The sequence below is a fragment of the Scyliorhinus canicula genome, chromosome 2, assembly GCF_902713615.1.
Source record: "Scyliorhinus canicula chromosome 2, sScyCan1.1, whole genome shotgun sequence".
In the NCBI taxonomy this organism is placed as follows: Eukaryota; Metazoa; Chordata; class Chondrichthyes; order Carcharhiniformes; family Scyliorhinidae; genus Scyliorhinus; species Scyliorhinus canicula.
This window is the reverse complement of record NC_052147.1, coordinates 108091269-108112368: the sequence shown is the minus strand read 5'-3', so window position 1 is coordinate 108112368 and position 21100 is coordinate 108091269. Positions and strand designations below refer to the sequence as shown.

At 50.7% G+C, this 21100-nt stretch overlaps 1 protein-coding gene across 2 annotated transcripts in view; it reads left to right on the top strand.

Moving 5' to 3' along the window:
* Nucleotides 1-20579, top strand: part of LOC119956986 (peroxisomal N(1)-acetyl-spermine/spermidine oxidase-like) — a 53841-nt gene extending 33262 nt beyond the window's left edge. For both annotated transcript variants that reach the window (XM_038784566.1, XM_038784575.1), the window contains 5 exons: nucleotides 8258-8451; nucleotides 10759-11008; nucleotides 12508-12620; nucleotides 16537-16700; nucleotides 20228-20579. In XM_038784566.1, coding sequence (XP_038640494.1) covers nucleotides 8258-8451; nucleotides 10759-11008; nucleotides 12508-12620; nucleotides 16537-16700; nucleotides 20228-20398 — 892 coding nt within the window. In that variant the 3' untranslated portion in view covers nucleotides 20399-20579. The remainder of the gene's footprint in view (nucleotides 1-8257; nucleotides 8452-10758; nucleotides 11009-12507; nucleotides 12621-16536; nucleotides 16701-20227) is intronic.
* The last annotated feature ends 521 nt before the right edge of the window (nucleotides 20580-21100 follow it).

The following is a 21100-nucleotide window of genomic DNA, read 5'->3' as shown; positions in this document are numbered from 1 at the left end:
GAGAGAGATGAGGGTGAGTGTGTGAGAGATGAGGGTGAGTGTGTGTGTGAGAGAGAGATGAGGGTGAGTGTGTGAGAGATGAGGGTGAGTGTGTGTGTGAGAGAGAGAGATGAGGGTGAGTGTATGTGAGAGAGATGAGGGTGAGTGTGTGTGAGAGAGAGAGATGAGGGTGAGTGTGTGTGTGAGAGAGAGAGATGAGGGTGAGTGTATGTGAGAGAGATGAGGGTGAGTGTGTGTGAGAGAGAGATGAGGGTGAGTGTGTGAGAGATGAGGGTGAGTGTGTGTGTGAGAGAGAGATGAGGGTGAGTGTGTGAGAGATGAGGGTGAGTGTGTGTGTGAGAGAGAGATGTGGGTGAGTGTGTGTGAGAGATGAGGGTGAGTGTGTGTGTGAGAGAGATGAGGGTGAGTGTGTGTGTGAGAGATGAGGGTGTGTGTGTGTGAGAGATGAGGGTGTGTGTGTGAGAGATGAGGGTGAGTGTCTGTGTGAGAGATGAGGGTGAGTGTGTGTGTGTGAGAGATGATGGTGAGTGTGTGTGTGAGAGATGAGGGTGTGTGTGTGTGAGAGATGAGGGTGTGTGTGTGAGAGATGAGGGTGAGTGTGTGTGTGTGTGAGAGATGAGGGTGAGTGTGTGTGTGAGAGATGAGGGTGAGTGTGTGTGAGAGATGAGGGTGAGTGTGTGTGAGAGAGAGAGATGAGGGTGAGTGTGTGTGAGAGATGAGGGTGAGTGTGTGTGTGAGAGAGAGATGAGGGTGAGTGTGTGTGTGAGAGATGAGGGTGAGTGTGTGTGTGTGAGAGATGAGGGTGAGTGTGTGTGTGAGAGATGAGGGTGAGTGTGTGTGTGAGAGATGAGGGTGAGTGTGTGTGTGAGAGATGAGGGTGAGTGTGTGAGAGATGAGGGTGAGTGTGTGTGAGAGATGAGGGTGAGTGTGTGTGTGAGAGATGAGGGTGAGTGTGTGTGTGAGAGATGAGGGTGAGTGTCTGTGTAAGAGATGAGGGTGTGTGTGAGAGATGAGGGTGAGTGTGTGTGTGTGTGAGATGAGTGTGTGAGAGATGAGTGTGTGTGTGAGAGATGAGGGTGAGTGTCTGTGTGAGAGATGAGGGTGTGTGTGTGAGAGATGAGGGTGAGTGTCTGTGTGAGAGATGAGGGTGAGTGTGAGTGTGTGTGTGAGAGATGAGTTTTTGTGAGAGAGATGAGGGTGAGTGTCTGTGTGAGAGATGAGGGTGAGTGTGAGTGTGTGTGTGAGAGATGAGTTTTTGTGAGAGAGATGAGGGTGAGTTTCTGTGTGGTGATATGATTTGCATACCTGTCTGCCGTTCGGGCAGAACACCGGCTTCCCATTGGCCCTGGTCGGCCATTTGCCTCTCGACCGATTGGCCGAGAGGCTGAGTTAACCATGCCTCCATTGCCGAGGTATAAATCGACAAACGCCCGGCGGTCGTCCATTTCATTGTAGACGATCGCAGGGCTATGTTCTAGTTTATTAAAGCCTGACTTTTGTAAAGCACTCGTCTCTCGTACAATTGATGGCACATCAATTTAATAAACTACGACTTTGAAGATGGAGTTCCGGATCAAGCCCGAATGCCTCCGCATCAGCCCGCAAACTCCGAACTCTGCAGAACTTTTCCAACTCTGGCTGACATGCCTCGAAGGGTTCCTGGCATCAACAACCACCCCCCCCCCCCCCCCCCCCCCCACCGGGGTACAGAAGCTGCACGTCCTCCACTCCAGCGTGGGTATCAACGTTTACGCAATAATCAAAGACGAAACGACTTTTGATGAAGCAATACTAAAGCTAAAGGGACAATTCATCAAACCAGTCAACAGGGTATTCGCCCGACATCTGCTGGCCACCAGACGGCAGCTCCCTGGTGAGTCACTAAACCAATTTTACCGGGCCCTCCATACCCTGGGGAGGAATTGCTCCTGCATCGCAGTCTCAGCTACGGAGCACATGGAGCTACTGATCAGAGACGCTTATGTGGCTGGGATGCAGTCCCCCACTATCCGCCAGCGGATGCTGGAGAGAGATGACCTCAGCTTAACTGAGACACTGACTCTCTCCTCCTCTCTGGAGGTCGCCGATCAAAACGCCCGCTTCTATGACCCCAGCCAGGCCTCCTGGCATGCTTCCCAACCGCCATCCGCCGCTCCCACCTCCCTCAGGCCTGCGCCGTGGGACGCCCCGACAAGTCCACGGGGCCCCGCTGCTACTTTTGCGGGTTCGCGAAACACCCTCGCGTGCGCTGCCCAGCCCGCTCCGCCCTCTGTAAGAGCTGCGGGAAGAAGGGTCACTAATCCACGGTCTGCCAGGCCAAAACGGTGGCTGCGGCGCTTCTGGACGCCACGCAACACTCTCCCCCGGCCCCCATGCCCCTGTGACCGGCCGGTGCGCCTCTCTCTCTCCTCCGGGCCCTCCTGGTCCCCTCCTAGCCACCGCGCAACACTCTCTCCCCCCCCCCCCCCCCCCCCCCCCCCCGGAGGCCCCCGTGCCTGGCCTGCTCGCCTCTCTCTCTCCTCCGGGGCCGCTCCAGCGCACCGAGCTCCTCCCAGCTCACGCCCCGGCACCCGACCAGCGGGCCTCTCCGGGCCCTCCCGGTCCCTACCTGCCCGCCGCGCGAGTCTTCCCCCCCGCCCCCGGCACCCGACCAGCGCGCCTCTCCGGGCCCTCCCGGTTCCTGCCTGCCCGCCGCGCGAGTCTTCCCCCCCGCCCCCCCGCCCCCGCGCCTGCCTGGCCTGCGCGCCTCACCTCCCCCGCTCACAGCCGCTCCACTCGGCTCGCCGGCACCGCTAGCCCCGCCCCCAGCGACCACGAGGGCCCCACGGGCGCCGCCATCTTGGGGCGCCGACTCCACGTGCGGGTCCTGGGCACCGCAATCTTGGGGCGCCGCCTCCACGTGCGGGTCCTGGGCGCTGCCATCTTGGGGCGCCGACTCCACGTGCGGGTCCTGGGCGCTGCCATCTTGGGGCCCCGACTCCACGTGCGGGTCCTGGGCGCCGCCATCTTGGGATCCCGACTCCACGTGCGGATCCTGGGCACCACCTTCCGGGACTGGCACGCAAAGTTCTTCCAGCATCGACTCGGACGGCGACGACGGACACGGATTTTCTCCACGGCTCGCGGCCATTCAGCTCGACCAGTCACGTCCACGCACGATCGCCAAAATGATAACGCTGATCCACCTCAACGGCCACGAGACGGGCTGCCTGCTGGAGTCCGGGAGCACGGAAAGCTTCATTCACCCTGACACGGTAAGACGCTGCGCGCTCCCTGTCCATCCGGTTACACACAAAATCGGGTTAGCCTCAGGTTCGCACTCCATCCACATCACCGGGTGCTGCATTGCGGACCTCACTTATAAATTCCTTGTCCTCCCTGACCTTTGCGCACCGGCACTCCTAGGACTGGACTTCCAGTGCAACCTGCAGAGCTTGACCTTCCAATTCGGTGGCCCTATACCCCCCCTCACTGTATGCAGCCTCGCGTCCCTCAAAATGGACCCCCCCCTCCTTGTTTGCTAATCTCACCCCCGATTGCAAACCCGTCGCGACACGGAGCAGACGGTACAGCGCCCAGGACCGGTCCTTCATCAGGTCTGAGGTCCTGAGGCTGCTGACGGAAGGGGTCATCGAGGCCAGCAACAGTCCCTGGCGAGCCCAAGTGTTGGTGGTCCGGACTGGGAAGAAAAACCGGATGGTCATCGACTATAGCCAGACCATCAACCGGGTTACGCAACTGGACGCGTATCCTCTCCCCCGTATTTCCACCGTGGTAAACGATATCGCAAAATACAAGGTCTTCTCCACTGTGGACCTTAAGTCCGCTTACCACCAGCTTCCCCTCCGCGCGAGTGACCGCATGTACACCGCGTTCGAGGCTGATGGGCGCCTCTACCACTTCCTTCGGGTTCCATTTGGTGTCACAAATGGGGTCTCGGTCTTCCAACGGGAGATGGACCGAATGGGCGACAAGTACGGATTGCAGGCTACCTTCCCATATCTTGATAATGTCACCATCTGCGGCCACGACCAGCAGGACCATGACGCCAACCTCCAGCAATTCCTTCGGACCGCTACACTCCTTAACCACACATACAATAAGGATAAGTGCGTATTTAGCACTGACCGTCTAGCCATCCTCGGCTACGTAGTGCGGAAAGGAGTGATAGGCCCCGACCCCGAACGCATGTGCCCCCTGATGGAACTCCCTCTCCCCAATACCCTCAAATCCCTTAAACGCTGCCTGGGGTTCTTCGCATACTACGCCCAATGGGTTCCCAACTACGCTGACAAGGCCCGTCCCCTCATTCAAACCACGACCTTCCCGCCGTCGACAGAGGCCTGCCAGGCCTTTAGCCGCATCAAAGCGGACATCGCAAAGGCCACGATGCGCGCCATCGACGAGTCCCTCCCCTTCCAGGTCGAGAGTGACGCATCAGAAGTTGCTCTGGCGGCCACCCTGAACCAAGCGGGCAGACACGTGGCCTTCTTCTCCAGAACCCTCCAGGCTTCCGAACTCTGCCACCCCTCTGTGGAAAAGGAAGCCCAGGCCATAGTCGAAGCGGTGCGACATTGGAGGCACTATTTGGCCGGCAGGAGGTTTACCCTCCTCACAGACCAATGGTCAGTAGCCTTCATGTTTGATAATGCACACAGGGGCAAGATCAAGAATGACAAGATCTTACGGTGGCGGATCGAGTTGTCCACGTACAACTATGAGATCTTGTATCGTCCTGGGAAGCTCAATGAGCCTCCTGATGCCCTGTCCCGCGGTACCTGCGCCAGCGCACAGATAGACCGCCTCCGCTCCCTCCACGCGGACCTCTGCCATCCAGGGGTGACCCGCCTCTACCATTTCATTAAGGCCCACAACCTGCCTTTCTCCATCGCGGAAGTCAGGTCAGTAACCCGTGACTGCCACATCTGCACTGAGTGCAAACCGCACTTCTACCGCCCCGAGCACTCACACCTGATCAAAGCATCCCGCCCCTTCGAACGTCTCAGCATTGACTTCAAGGGGCCCCTTCCCTCTAACAACCGCAACATTTACTTCCTGGCGGTAATTGACGAATTCTCCCGCTTTCCCTTCGCCATTCCCTGCCCTGACATGACCACATTGACTGTCATTAAGGCCCTCCTCTCCATCTTCTCCCTGTTCGGCTACCCCACGTACATAAATAGCGATCGGGGGTCCTCATTTATGAGCGACGAGTTGCGTCAATTCCTGCTCGACAGGGGCATTGCCTCTAGCAGGACGACCAGCTATAACCCCCGGGGTAATGGACAGGTCGAGCGGGAGAATGGTACCATCGGGAAGACCATACTACTGGCCCTCCAGTCCAGAGATCTCCCTATTTCCCGATGGCAAGAGGTTATCCCCGATGCCCTACATTCTATCCGCTCACTCCTCTGTCCCGCAACTAATCAGACACCCCATGAACGTCTTCTTGTTTTCCCCAGGAAGTCGTCCTCCGGATCCCCTCTCCTGACGTGGCTGGTCACCCCCGGACCCATCTTGTTCCGGTAGCATGTGCGGGTGCACAAGTCCGACCCGTTAGTGAAACAAGTCCAGTTACTCCACGCTAACCCGCAGTATGCGTATGTGGAGTACCCCGACGGTCGACAGGACACGGTCTCCCTCCGGGACCTGGCACCCGCCGGCGTGCGGCCTTCCCCTCCCCCCGACCCCCCCTCTGTTTTGTTCCCCCCAGCACCCCACTCAGGTTCCCCCTTCCCCATCCATGGCGTCTCCACAGCCAGCTCGGGTGACGGAGACTGTTCAAGGACCATCGCTCCCGGACTCCAGGACGTCAGCGGAACCACCACCATCGGCCGACCCGACGTCAACTCCTCCACTGCGGCGGTCTGCCAGAATGTCACGGGCCACAAAAAGACTGATCGAATCGTTCTAAATTTCGACAGCTCCATGGACTTTTGTGTCCATATCGCTTCTTGTCTGGGCCAGTGGGAAGCCCCCAAATTCGATACAAGAAAGGAGAGAAAATGTTATCCTCCCGGCTGCTACTCATATCACCAGTTCTCCCCCCCCCCTCACTCCCCCGCCCCCACCCCGGCTCTCGTTCATACCCCCCCCCCCCCCCGGCTTCCTTCTCCGCAAGGGGTGAATGTGGTGATATGATTTGCATACCTGTCTGCCATTGGGGCAGAACACCGGCTTACCATTGGCCCTGGTCGGTCATGTGCCTCTCGACCGATTGGCCGAGAGGCTGAGTTAACCATGCCTCCATTGCCGAGGTATAAATCGACAAACGCCCGGCGGTCGTCCATTTCATTGCAGACGATCGCATAGCTATGTTCTAGTTTATTAAAGCCTGACTTTTGTAAAGCAACTCGTCTCTCGTACAATTGATGGCACATCAGTCTGTGTGAGAGACGAGGGTGAGTGTGTGTGTGTGTGAGAGATGAGGGTGTGTGTTTGTGAGAGATGAGGGTGTGTGTGTGTGAGAGATGAGGATGAGTGTGTGTGTGTGAGAGATGAGGGTGTGTGTGTGTGTGAGAAATAAGGATGAGTGTGTGTGTGTGAGAGATGAGGGTGTGTGTGAGAGATGAGGGTGTGTGTGTGTGTGAGAGATGAGGGTGTGTGTGTGTGAGAGATGAGGGTGAGTGTCTGTGTAAGAGATGAGGGTGTGTGTGTGTGAGAGAGAGATGAGGGTGAGTATGTGTGTGTGTGAGAGATGTGGGTGAATGTGTGTGAGGGTGAGTGTGTGTGTGTGTGTGTGTGAGAGAGAGATGAGGGTGAGTGTGGAGAGATGGGGATGAGTGTGTGTGTGTGAGAGTTGGGGGTGAGTGTGTGTGTGTGAAAGATGAGAGTGAGTATGCGTGGTCCGCACCAGATGTGTGGTACACATCAGAGAATGTCCCAGGAGCCTCTTCATTGTGTGTGTGTGTGTGTGTGTTTGGGTGAGGGAGGTATGCGAGTGAGGGTGGTGGGGAGGTTGGAGCATTGGCACACGTGTCACGTAGAAGTGCAACTCAACAGGGTCTCACTTCCTCCCCCGCAGCCGAGCTCCACTTTGGCGACCTCCGTTTCCTCTGGCCCACCGACCACGTCCAGGCCCCTCTGATTGGTCCGGAGGTCCCCCTCCTGTCTTCTCTCACCCCCGGCAGTTATGTACAGCCTTCTCCTGGGGGGGGGGGGGGGGGGGGGGGGGGGGGAGACAGAATACAACAGTGTTAGACAATCCGACTTATGGAGCCAAGGGGTTGGGTCGCTGGTGGGCTCAGTGGCACCCGGCCATGATGGCCGGTATGGGTGCCAGCATGTGGTGCAGGGTAGGGGTTTGGTCAAACACCGGGTTGGGCGGGGTAGGGTTACGGATGTGTGGGACGGTTATTGCCAGCAGGACGGTGCTGCCTACTCACCCTGGCCAATCTGAGGAGGTCATGCAGTTTCTTCCGGCTCTACTGGCCGGTTCGGACGGTGTTGCTGGTGGCGCTGATCGCCTCTGCCACCTGCGCTAAAGCACGGCAAATGGCGGCAGCTGGCTGCCTCCTTTCAGGGCTGGGGTACAGGGTCATCCACTTCTCCTCCACTGCGTCCAAGAGTGTCTCCAGCTCGGTATTTGTAAATCTCAAGGCTGCTCTCCTCACTGCCATCTTGTTGGCTGGGATGGTGTGTGTGGGGAGTGCAGTGTTTATATGCAACTGCAGTCTGTCAGCCTCCTGATTGTCAATCGCAAAACTGGCAAATCCAGCACCGTTTCTCATTAGAATCGATTGTATTAAACGTAACACTGGTTTGAGGCCCTCGACGGCAGTGGAATCGGTCCAGATGCAGCGCTAGTTTTTCTGTCATGCAAGTCCACGAATTCTCCATTCGCGTCAACACTTAGTCTCAGAAACGGCGAATCCCGCCTTAGGTTTTTGTGTATTTGTAACTTTTTTTTTCTGGTTTGGGGCTTCAACGCAATAAGAGTGTTTCTCAGGCATTCCTTCAGTAATCTTGGAGGGTCAAAAAGGTTCCATGACCAGAAAAGTTTGAGAAAACCTGCAGTAGGTAATATTCGTTAGACAACATTCATTATTTTTTAGGAAAGGTAATGGATAGTGTTGAATGCATTTTATGATACTCAGTAAGTAATCTTCATATTTACTGACTGGTATTTAAATTGGCACATTATACTTGACAAAGGTATTCGTGAATAGTTCGAATCACATTGAACTGATTCAGGGTCAATCACATGGCATGATCTTAGTTAAGGCTTTGTTAACAAGTGAAACTTGTGCTATTCCAGATTTTTCCCCAAATTAATCTCAAGTCTGAAGGAAGATATCCCAAGGGAGAAATTGCTGCTGGAGAAACCTGTTAAACAAATCCAGTGGAATGGAAATTTTGAATCATATGACGGCTCAACGCACCCAATCCGAGTGGTGTGTGAAGATGGAGATTCCTTTCTAGCCGACCATGTCATTGTGACAGTTTCATTGGGTAGGAATAGAAACACTTCCTTTCAGTAATTGCTTTAAGTGAGACGTTTCTAAATATTGAAAAGGCAATCTAATTACCGTATGTCATGATATTCTTAAAATGAAACAGATGTGATAGCAGGATTAGTTCCTATCCTTATCACATCGCTAACTTTGAAATTAAAGGAGTTTGAAAACAGATCATTTTTGAGTTGGGAAGTATTGAATGCTTTATGATAAACATCACTTAGAAAATGAAAAATGAAATGAATGAAAATCGCTTATTGTCACGAGTAGGCTTCAATGAAGTTACTGTGAAAAGCCCCTAGTCACCACATTCCAGCGCCTGTTCGGGGAGGCTGGTACGGGAATTGAACCGTGCTGCTGGCCTGCTTGGTTTGCTTCAAAAGCCAGCGATATAGCCCAGTGAACTAAACCAGCCCCTAGAGTGCAGTAGCTTAATTAGAAACTCCAGGAGTTGGATTTTATGTTTGTGATGTACTGTCAATTACCACGAGACGAGAATGGTGGAACAATCGAGGCTTTATTGAACAAGATGTTGTGCCTCCTGTAGCTGGAACCAGAATGGCTGCAGCAAAGGAGAGCACACACATTTATATGCCGCCTGCTGGGCAGAGCCAGCAGGCAGGGATATATCATTGTACCTCTAATATAGGGGCAGTGCCGTAATACATATAATGAACCACTAGCGGTGTTCACCACAGTTTGTGACTCGTAAGATACAGCACATGGTCTGCCCACTGCTTTCCTGCCAACCCTGATTTGTTCCCGACATTACAGGGGACAGTCAAGACTTTAGGTAGCTTGCTCACTCTCGCCCCTATTGAGGCCCTCAGGTAATTTAAGTACTATTTTACTCGCAGGAGGGGAAATCCCAGACCAAGTGTGTGACACAGCAGGTTTTACAGGGCGAACTAGGTGAGTTCCTTCTTTGGTGTGCCCATGTGAAGGCAAACCCCTCACACGGTCATAACCCTTCTTTAATCCTACCCATGGGCCCCTCAAACCTCACTCTCCAAGTCCCTCACCCCCCTCCCCCCCCCCTCACTGAGGCCTGATACCCAGCCACCTGTCGATGCCATGGACCTACCTTGAGTCCGATTTCATAACCTCCTCTTCCGATTCTGTCCAGAGACCCAGTAGTTCCCACGGCTTCAACCCTGCACTGCTGGGACTACCAAGCTTTTTAAAAAAATATAATTTTAGAGTATCCAATTTTTATTTTTTTGCCAATTGAGGGGCAATTTAATGTGGCCAATCCACCTAACCTGCACATCATTGGGTTATGGGGGTGAAACCCACGCAGACACGGGGAGGATGTGCAAACACCACACGGACAGTGACCCGGATTGAAACCAGGTCCTCAGCACGATAGGCAGCAGCGCTAACCACTGTGCCACCATGCCATCCTGGGACTACCAAGCCGCTGACCAATCAGATTGACTGGCAGCTCTTCAAGACGGGGCTGTCACCTTCCATCCTGCATAGAGTTCTGCTGACCTCAGACTCTGCTGCATGTGACTTATCCTGCACCAATCATATCCACCATCACCTTTGTGCTCATTGGCCTTCATAGGCTTCGAGGCCCCAGTGCATCGAATTTTCAATTCCCATCTTCACGCTTAAATTCCTTCCTCGTTCTGTAACCACCACCAGTGTTGTCCCACTTTAAAATGATACTTAAAGTCCCTCCCTTTTACCAAGCTTATAGCCACCTCTTCTAACATCTTCTTTGATTGGTGTCCAGTTTCCTGTTCCAATCACGCTTCTGCAAAGTACCTTGGAGCGTTTTTCTTCTTTTAAGGCCTAAGATAAATGCAAATTGTTGTCGTAGTGCAGGGGCTGGTTTAGCACACTGGGCTAAATTGCTGGCTACCAAGGCAGGCCAGCCATGGTTCAATTCCCGTACCAGTCTCCCCGAACAGGCGCCGGAATGTGGCGACTAGGGTCTTTCCACAATAAGCCTACTCGTGACAATAAGCCATTTTCATTCATTTAATTTCATATGTTTCTTAAATATGATCGACAAAATATATAATTTTTAAAGTTTTTGCTCATTAAAGAATGGTGAAGTGTGGAAACATGTTTATGCCATAACTATTTGAGACAAAGTGCAGTTTGCTGTTGTCTGAAATGCAGGCTATAAATAAGGTAAGGCCCCTTAATTTACAGTTCTAATTTTTGCATTCGATTGAAGGGAAGAGAATTATTATTGGTAGAAGATCTGAAAGAATTCTGATTCTTTTTTTTAAAAACGCTAGCTTCTTAAGTTACAAAGAGTGCATTAAACTTTAAATCTGTTCACAAGGGTATCTGAAAGGAGAAGCAGAGACAATGTTTCATCCGACACTCCCAGCGGAGAAGTTGAATGCAATCAAAAGCCTTGGCTTTGGTACGGTAAATAAGGTTTTCCTGGAGTATGAGGTGCCATTTTGGGAGAATTCACAAGATTGGATTGGATTACTTTGGGAAAACGAAACTCCATTTTCTGGTCTGAAACCGAACATCGCTGAGTGGTGGCAACGCATTTATTCATTTTATATGCTCAACCAAGCAAGGTATTGGATAGTAAGGAACCAATTGAAAATATAATAAGCATCTATATAAATGTTGGTTCTCTCTATTTATCTGGTGATAGTGACAGAGTAAGCCTGCAAAGGAGGTGGAGGCTAACACAGATGAAAAATAGTCTCAACCATTGAGAAGACGTAATCCACCAGGTCCTCACACAAGATACCAAAATAAGGATAGGAAGAGCAGAGAGAAGGGTGAGAGGAGTTGGGTTTATCTCTGAGGACTTTGGAATTATCCTTACCTTCTCACAGATGGAGTTATTGTTTAAAGTGATCCAGGCCAAAGCTGGCGGGGAATAACCAGTCCAGTCATAAGCCGGATCATGCAGTCAAGTTTGCAGGTCACAGATTTAAGGATTCAGAAGTAGGAATTGTATCTTTGTGTATGGTGCAAGCGCATCATATAAATGAGTTATTGTTGTTGTGTATTCGGTTTCTTAAATATGGTCAAGGCGGGGAGTAAGGTTGAGAGTCCAATGGGGAGGACTGAAGAGAGGTAACCTTGAGAGGGGGTTTCCCCTTGGATGGACCCAGGGATACCTCCACAACAAAGAAGGTACTCCCTCTCCCTACTTCTGACCCAATACCAACTTGCGTGCTTGGCCACCTGTTGGCCTGGCCTGGGCCTCTCACTGTTGTGGGCAAAATAGTAGTGAGGGTGGGACGAGGCTGTGGACCGAGGGGCTTGGATGGGACAAGTTTTTAATTTAAAAGCAAGGGTGCAGCTAGTGCTCCTGACCCATTTGATAACTTTGTAAGAATTGAGGGCCAAAACATTGGAAGTTGGAAAGTAGAGGGGCTTTTCAGTAAAAAATTGAAGAGGTAATTTTGTTTTCCTCTGGGAGTGAAGATGATGGTCGAAGGACTGCAGTTGAGCAAATAGATGTGAATTAAAACAGAAAGTGCTGAAAAACCTCTGGTAACATTTGTAAAGACAAAATCTGAGTTAACATTTTGAGTCCATTCTGACTCTTCTTCAGAACTCTAAAGAAGATGTGAATGTAAGGAAAATGAGGAAGCGTAGATTGGAACTCCACAATAGAAACACCGGCTAGAACGATCTGACCATTGGGAATTCTATGTTCCCACTGGCAGCGCACGCCCACCCGTGGGTTTCCTGGTGGCGTAGGGTGGCTTCGATGGGAAACCCCATTGACAAGCGGCGAGAGTAGAGAATCCCGCTGCCAGCGGACGGCGCGCTGCCGAGAAACACACGACTGGGAGACCGGAGAGTCCAGTTCACAATCAAATTTTACCCCTCCTGGCAAATTATACTGAATCACAGCAGAAAGTATGATTCCTGCCTGTTAAACATGGTGCACAGTGAAGAACTACTGAGGTGATAAAATTAGATCAATATCTCTAAGTTAGATCTTGAACCATAACTATTATTAGCCTATCTTTGGCAAGTATGGCAGATGTCCGACGTTTATTATTTATTTGCTTTGAAAGGGTAGTGACTGAAGGTTTGATCTGTTTGGTAGATTTGGGCACATGCTTTTGACCTGGAGCTCAGGGAGAGAAGCAGAGTTTATGGAGACACTCAGTGAAGAGGAAATAGCATCAAACATCACCAGCCTTCTAAGGCAATTCATGGGTAAGGATTCTTAGGTTAAGCCTACTGATTCTGTGCTCACCGCTGTACTGGGTGTGAAGATAATTAGGGTGAGGAATAACATTACAACACTGAACATTAATTCTTTGCCCATTGTCCATTTTGACCACATCTACTTACCAGAAGCATAAGATTGGTGAATCTCCCTTCCTTTGTCTTGCAATGATATTATGGGATGTATATGTTGTACAGTCACACACACACAAGCACTCTCTTGATCTCAATATCAAACATGGTCTCGATATTGTCACGGTCTTTATCTGTGACTGAGCTATTTCCAATAATTTCTTATCTCTCTTACATGCCCTCTGTCTGCTCCAAATATGAAATCTACATTCTGCAATTTTCACCATGGACAATATTACCATCAACTCCCTCTCCCTGCAGCCACACAACAATTCTACCTTAGTTGATCTGCTGGACAACTGTCTTATGCCCACTGTTAATATCTTTGTTCACTCCCTCTACATCCTTAGCTTAATGTTAAACATGTTGAGCAACTGGAAATAACTGTCCATGACCAGATCAGCTGAAGCACCTCAAGCTTTGCTGTCACTTCTTTTCCACTGCCATATCTTATTCTTCGTCCTGTAACACCCAGAGGAGCAGAAGTAACTCCAGACTTCTCTTCTCACCTTATTTATGTGGTAGTAACCACTGCTGTATATATTAGGGTATGTATGGTAAGGCCCTGTACTACAGGTACAGGGATAGTCCCTGCCTGCTGGCTCCGCCCAGTAGGCGGAGTATAAATATGTGTGCTTCCCGTACAGCATCCATTTCGCCAGCTGCTGTCAGAGGCCACACATCTTAGTGTAATAAAGCCTCAGTTGTATTCAACTCTCGTCTTTGTGCAATTGATCGTGCATCAATTTCTTCACACCGTATTCATTTCAGAAACAAAGTGTGAGAAAATCATAATCTGATTCAATTATCCACAGAGTTGCTTCTATCTCCCTTTCCACTTAGCCCAACTTACAGTCCCTCATACTGACCTTGTTATAGCCCTTCATCTATTTTCATGCTTATCAGCTTCTTCCCTGTCTCGTCCTGCTCTGGTTACGTTCATTTTATTCATGAATCACAGCACCATTTGTTTTCATTTGTTCAGATGATGTGAATGTCACTGGCAAGGCCAGTAACTATTTCCAATCCCCAATTGACCTTGAAAAGATGGTAATGAGCCACCTTCTTGAACCATTGCAGTTGGCGAAGTTAAACCCAAAATGTTGTTATGAAGGGAGTTCCACAATTTCATCCTAGCAACAATCCCATCTCAGCTCCTGATTGTCTTCAACCTTTTAGCCATAAGCTCACCAGCATTATTAACGTGTCTCTATCCTCTCCTCTGCAAATCCACCATCATCAGCCCTCCTAAAAAATTCTCTGGCTTTAGAAAGTCTTCGAAGCTATTTCCACCAATCCCTGCCCAGGCACCATCTCTGCCTTTTCCATTTTTCCAACCTGCTCAAGGTAATTTATTTTGTTCTCCAAACTAAAATGCTTTGAGACTTTATTCCGCACGTGGAATGCTGTAAAATGAGAGCTGATCAAAATGCATCCCTTTGTATGCCGTATGTATAATCTATTCGTCATTATAATGAAGAGCGTCCAATTACCACCAGCATCTTTAAAGAAGATATGCTGCAATGGAAAACATCTTCTCTAATAGATCAAAAAATATTTTTTTATCGGATTCGACCTGAAAATTAAAGTGCATTGAATATCAAATACTTCCCGAGACTTTCTTTTTTTAAATATATATTAGTTTTTAAAAATCTTTTTATTCACCTCATTTTCAACATTTTTATCAAATTAACAACAAAAGAAAAAACAAACAAAAACAAATACAATATCAATCCCTCAATATACCGACCAAAGCATCCGTTCATGTGTTCCAGGTAAATGATTTACAGCCAATCAGTAAACAGTGTAATCAAAAACAACAATAACCCCAAGCCCCCACTTACCCACCCACAATGTTTAATGGCAACCAATTCTCAAAAGTGCATAATAAACAGTCCCCATGAATTGTAGAACCCTTCCTTTATCCCCCTCAGCTCAAATTTCACCTTCTCGAGAGTCAGAAATCCAAGTAGGTCGCCCAGCCAAGTCGAGGCACAGGATAGAGAAGCTGATCTCCACCCCAACAGGACCTGCCTCTGGGTAATCAGTAAGGCGAAGATGAAAACATCTGCCCCCGCACCCAGCTACAGCTCGGGGTGGTCCGACACCCCAGAAATGGCTTGTAGGGGCCCTGGTACCAAGTACACGTGTAGTACTCCGGAGATGATACTGAAAACCTCCCTCCAATACCTCTCCAGTTATGGACAAGATCAAAACATATGGCAAGACTGAAAATGATAAATGTCTCACAGAATTACAGAATTGTTACAGTGCAGAAAGAGACCATTCGGCCCATTGTGTTTGCACTAGCTCTCCAAATGAGCATCATGACGTGGTGCCATTCCCCGTATCCCCGCCTGCCCATTGTTTCTATTCAAGCAGTCATCTATGTTTCTATTCAAGTAATCATCTAATTCCCTCTTGAATTCTGCGATTGAAGCTTCCTCCATCACACTTCCAGGCCGTGAATTCCAGACCCAAACCACAAGATGTGTGAAAATGTTGTGCGGGATTCTCCCCCCCCCCCACCCCCCCCCACCCCCCCCCCCAACCCCCCCCCCCCCCGCCGGGTGGGAGTAACGTGCAAATAGCGCCACGCCGCCTCGACACCCGCACACGATTCTCCCACCCCCCCCCCCCCCAAAACCAGCGCCATGTGAAACGCGGCGGACCGCTCGGAGAATCGCTGCAAATGGCGAGCGGTGATTCTCCGGCCGGATTGGCCGCGTGACCACGCGCAAACAGCCTAGTCCCGCCGGTGCCGTCCACACCTGGTCGCTGCCGGCGGGTACTCATCGCAAAGGCTTGGGGGGGGGGGCGGCATGTGGGGGGGTGGGAAGGGGGGCTCCATTCCCGGGGGGGGCCTCCGATGGGGTCTGGCCCGTGATCGGGGCTCACCGATCGGCGGGCCGGGCCCCCCCCCCCCCGGCCTACTTCCTTGTGCGGCCGGCACCAGAACACCGGCGCCATGTTGGTGAGGGGCCGGAGCACTCCGCTAGGTTACCACGCATACGTTGGTTGGCACCGGCGCCACTGCGCATGCGCTAGTTGGCGCCAGCCCAACTAGTGCATGCGCGGGACCCAAGGCGGCGGTGGATTGGCCATGAAAAATTGTCCAAAATGCTATGATTAACCTAGGACAAAAGTTTGGCGCAACATCGTGGGCCGAAGGGCCTGTTCTGTGCTGTATTTCTCTATCTCTATCTTTTACGTTGCGCCGGGTCTCTGACATCACGCTGAGACCCCGCCCCTGTAAATCACCCAACGCCCCTGCTAGCCCCACGGAGGGCGGAGAATAGGGGTCTGGGAACGGCGCTAACGCCAGAGTAAAACATTCCGGTTTTAACTCCGGCGTCGGCACTTAGACTCCCGTTGGGAGAATCCCGCCCGTTTTGTTTTCGCATCACATTTGCTTCTTTTGCAAATCACCTTACATCTGTGCCCTCTCGTTCTTGATCCTTTTATGTTTCCCTCGATCTGCTCTGCCCAATGCCCTCATGATTTTGAACATCTCTATCAAGTCTCCTCTTAGCCTTCTTCTCTCCAAGGAGAACAATCTAATCCCTCCAATCCTCATGACTGAAGTTTCTCATCCAGGCAGCCATTTTTGTAAATCTCTTCTGCACTATCTCCAATGTGTTCACATCCTTCCTCTGGTGCAGTGTTCAGAACTGTATACAATATAATTCTATACTTTTATCAACTTTTATTGTAAAACAATTAACAGTTGTATAGCCTCCCATTCCGATTGGACTCCTGGTTTTGTTTCTAGGGAGACCTGTGCCACGGCCTAAACATGTCTTTATGTCAAAATGGTTCAGTAACCCTTACATAAGGGGCTCTTACTCTCATGTGTCCATCAATTCAACTGGAGATATGTTTGACACACTGGCTGAACCCTTACCACAGGAAAAAGGGGATGGACATCTTAGCGAGGTAAGTGAAGGCAACCAGTATTATAACATGCAGTATCAAAGGACAGGCTCCATGTCATACGGTGGCACAGTGATTACAACTGCTGCCTCACATTGCCATGGAGCTGGTTCAATTATGGCCTTGGGTAACTGTCTGAGTGAAGTTTTCACATCTGTCCCGTGTGTGCCTGGGTTTCCTCCGGGTGCTCCGGTTTCCTCCCACAGTTCAAAGATATGCAGATTAGGTGGATTGGCCATAGAACATAGAACAGTACAGCACAGAACAGGCCCTTCGGCCCTCGATGTTGTGCCGAGCAATGATCACCCTACCCAAACCCACGTATCCACCCTATACCCGTAACCCAACAACCCCCCCCCCCCCCTTAACCTTACTTTTTAGGACACTAAGGGCAATTTAGCATGGCCAATCCACCTAACCCGCACATCTTTGGACTGTGGAAGGAAACCGGAGCACCCGGATGAAACCCACGCACACACGGGGAGGATGTGCAGACTCCGCACAGACAGTGACCCAGCTGGGAATCGAACCTGGGACCCTGGAGCTGTGAAGCATTTATGCTAACCACCATGCTACCGTGCTGCCATGATTAACATGTGGGGTTACGAGGGGGTGACTGGGGAGTGGGGGGGGGGGGGGGGGGAGGAGGTGGGGGAGCGAGTGGGTCTTGGTAGAGTGCTTTCTCGGAATGTTGGTGCAGACTCAGTGGGCCGAACGGCCCCTTCTGCACTGTAAGGATTCCATGGATTTTATTCCCATTTTGTAACCGGAGCGGGGTAGTCACATTCAATTATATATTTTAATGCCACCATCAGGACAGGAACTGTACTTGGGAGGTCATTTGACAAGGTGAATGGTTCTAGTGTTTTTTGTACACTAGTGATGCCTTTAACTAGACCAACCAATATTAAAATGACAAGGTTTAAACAACAGAAAAGCTGGTTTAGGGTTGAGTGCATATTTTGCAATGTTCAGTTAATGCTGCAACTCTTAGGCCCTTGGGCAGTTTGAAAGCAACAGAATAGTAGCAAAGTTTCCTGTGGCAAAACATTGGGCTGGATTCTTCCACCCCGCCCGCTGCAAAAACGACACGGGCGAGAGGCCGACAATGGAAAAATCGAATGAAATCGTATGGTTACGACTTAATGAACTCAAAACATTTCACCTCATGAATTGGTTAATTAAATTACATTAAATTCACATTCTGCGGATTTCATACTGTTGTTAATTTATTTAAATAAACAGGTTAATAACTCACCAAAATGCAGCAGATAGGAATTTAATGAGTAGGTTTTCATGAAAGCTAATTATTCATTGTTCATCGAATAAAGAAAATGTTGGTATTAGATTATCTATGGTTTTAGATAAATAAGTTAAGTGTGATTCAGAAGTTGGCTTCTGCATGTTGGAGCCAAAATAATTAGTTTCTCTCACTGGGAATGACCTCTGGGATTTTCACAATCAGTTATGTGACTTTGGTGGACAATCAACAGGACATTGGACAGAAGCACAGAATTCCTACAGTGCCGAAGGAGGCCATTCCGCCCAACGAGTCTGTACCAACCCTCTGAAAGAGCACCCCACCCAGGCCCACTGCCCCGCCTCACCTCCGCAACCCCACCTAACCTTTATGTTTTATAAATTTAGAGTACCCAATTCATTTTTTCCAATTAAGGCACAATTTAGCAGGCTAATCCACCTTCCTTGCACATCTTTGGGTTGTGGGGGCGAAACCCACGCAAACATGGGGAGAATGTGCAAACTCCACATGGACAGTGACCCAGAGCCAGGATCGAACCTGGGACCTCGGCGTTGTGAGACTGCAGTGCTCCCACTGCGCCACCGTGCGCCCTAACCCCACCTAACCCGCACATCTTTGAACAAGAGACCAACCCACCCTGAACACATACCCCAGGCTGCAGCAGAGTTCTCTGGGCACCGGACCACAGACGCCGGACCCATGCACCCACTCGGAAGGTTATTTGGACCAGGCAATGGTTCATTCCCCGGTCCACATACCCACCTTCTGGTCATGGGGATGTCCCCAGTGCTGACACCCAGCTCCTGGGTGTTGGAATGCTGTCTGCTGCTGCTGTGGTGTTGATGCTTTCAGAGTTCAGGTGAAGTGTCCAGAACTCTCAGTTGGATTGGGATGCTGGGCAGTAACAACCGCCCGCAACATGGCACGTTTACCCACAGGGATCCACTTGGGAGCTGTGAGGTGCTTGCATTACTTGAACTGCCAAATCCTCATTAACCTTTTTTTTCAAATTTAGGGTACCCAATTAATTTTCTTTCCAATTAAAGGGCAATTTTAAAGTGGCCAATCCACCTAACCCCCATATCTTTGAGTTATTGGGGGAGAGACCCATGCAGACACGGGGGGAATGTGCAAATTCCACACGGACAGTTACCCGGGGCCGGTATCAAAACTGGGTCCTCAGCAGTGCTGACCACTGCGCTACCTTGCCGCCCAATTCCTCACTAACAATAGCCTTCAGCTGTCTGGACAGCAGCCACCATCATCATTGACAATTAAAGTGACCATCACTATATTACAGCGGATAGGGTAGGGCTCTGCCCAGGATGTGTTCGATGGGACGGACAGGCAGCAGCTGGAGCTGCCCCCATCATGGGTATAAATGATCTGGGGTGGCATGCCGGACACGGGGACGCAGTGCCCCCCCACCCCAGCCCAGGGGTAACCACCCCAAATGATGGCGGCCCACCTGCCAGCCGAGCCTGTTACCACCCCACCCCTCCCCGAGGCCCCCCCCCCCCCCCCCAGCCCCCATGAACTGAGGCAGCGGCCCTAGTGCCCCCGACTCACTGCCCAATTTTGAAGATGACAACTCACCTCCTCAAATCCCCAAAGCAGCCAGCTCGCTAGCTTCACATTTTTTACACAAGTGTACTTTCTTATAATAAATTTAGAGTACCCAATTATTTCTTTTCCAATTAAGGGGCAATTTAGTGTGACCAATCCACCTAACCTGCACATCTTCGGGTTCTGGGTGTGAGACCTACGCAGCCACAGGGAGAATGTGCAAACTCCACACGGACAGTGACCGGGGACCGAGACCGAACCCGGGCTGTCGATGTCGTGAGGCTGCAGTGCTAACCACTGCGCCACCATGCCACCCATTAAATAGGTGTACTAAATGGCGCCTGTGTGACTGCTCACTGGGGAGACGGTTGGACGGTGGGAGGCCATTCGATCGGAGTTCCTTCCCATTAATTGAGATTGGTCTTAATTGGTGATTGGTTTCTTGCCACCCCACGGTGGGATCAGCATCTTGCCAACAGGAGCGGACTGTTAGATCGGAATCCGATCAATGATTGACATGGTTCCCGATTTCAGCCTCTTCCACTATCTAACCGTCCCACTTGTTCTCTCACCCGGCCCGATGTGGACGATAGATCACGCCCATAGTCTCCCATGATTTGGCGCACGATCATTACACACTTTTAAGAACTGTTTAGTCTGTGCAGTTACCTGCAGATTACTATAATCATTTCCCTGATTCCAGAAGTTGCAGGTTTTATTTGCTGGGGAAGCAACACAGCGGCGCTACCACAGCACCACCCATGGAGCACTGCTGTCCGGGTGGAGAGAAGCAGATCGATTGATTAATCATTACTCCATCTTTGAGGGACAACAGCTTCAAACCAAACAAGTGGCTTGTGGTAGTCACCACTAGTAGTATATTACATGTACTACGGCACTGCCCGTATATTAGAGGTACATAGGTAAATCCCTGCCTGCGGTTCCACCCCGTAGGCAGCATGTAAATATGTGTGCTCTCCTGTGCTGCAGCCATTCTGGTTCCAGCTACAGGAGGCACAACATCTTTGCTCAATAAAGCCTCGATTATTCCACTACTCTCGTCTTTGTGGTAATTGACGGTGCATCAATTTATTGAGCAAGATTTTTTTAAAAGGATGGATCTCTGCAGCAAGCCTGATCGCCTGCAGCTGAGCCCTCAAGCAGCCAATGCTACATCCACCTTTGACCACTGGCTAACCTGCTTCGAAAGCTACCTCAGAACAGCCAATGAAGTACCCTGGGACTCGCAGAAGCTCCAAGTCCTCTATTCACAGGTGAGCCCTGACATTTTTCCTCTCATCCAGGATGCGCTCACCTACTCCGAAGCGATGGAGCTCCTGAAGGGACATTACGTTCGACCAATCAATCAAGTAGACGCCAGGCACCTCCTGGCCACGAGACAGCAACTCCCTGGGGAGTCTCTGGACGATTTCTGGCGTGCCCTGCACATCCGAGGTAGGAACTGTAACTGTCAGGCAGTTTCGGCAGAACAGCACACAGAACCTTTAATTAGAGACGCTCACGTCACGGGCATGAAGTCTGCATACGTCCACCAGCGGATACTGCAAGGGGGTAC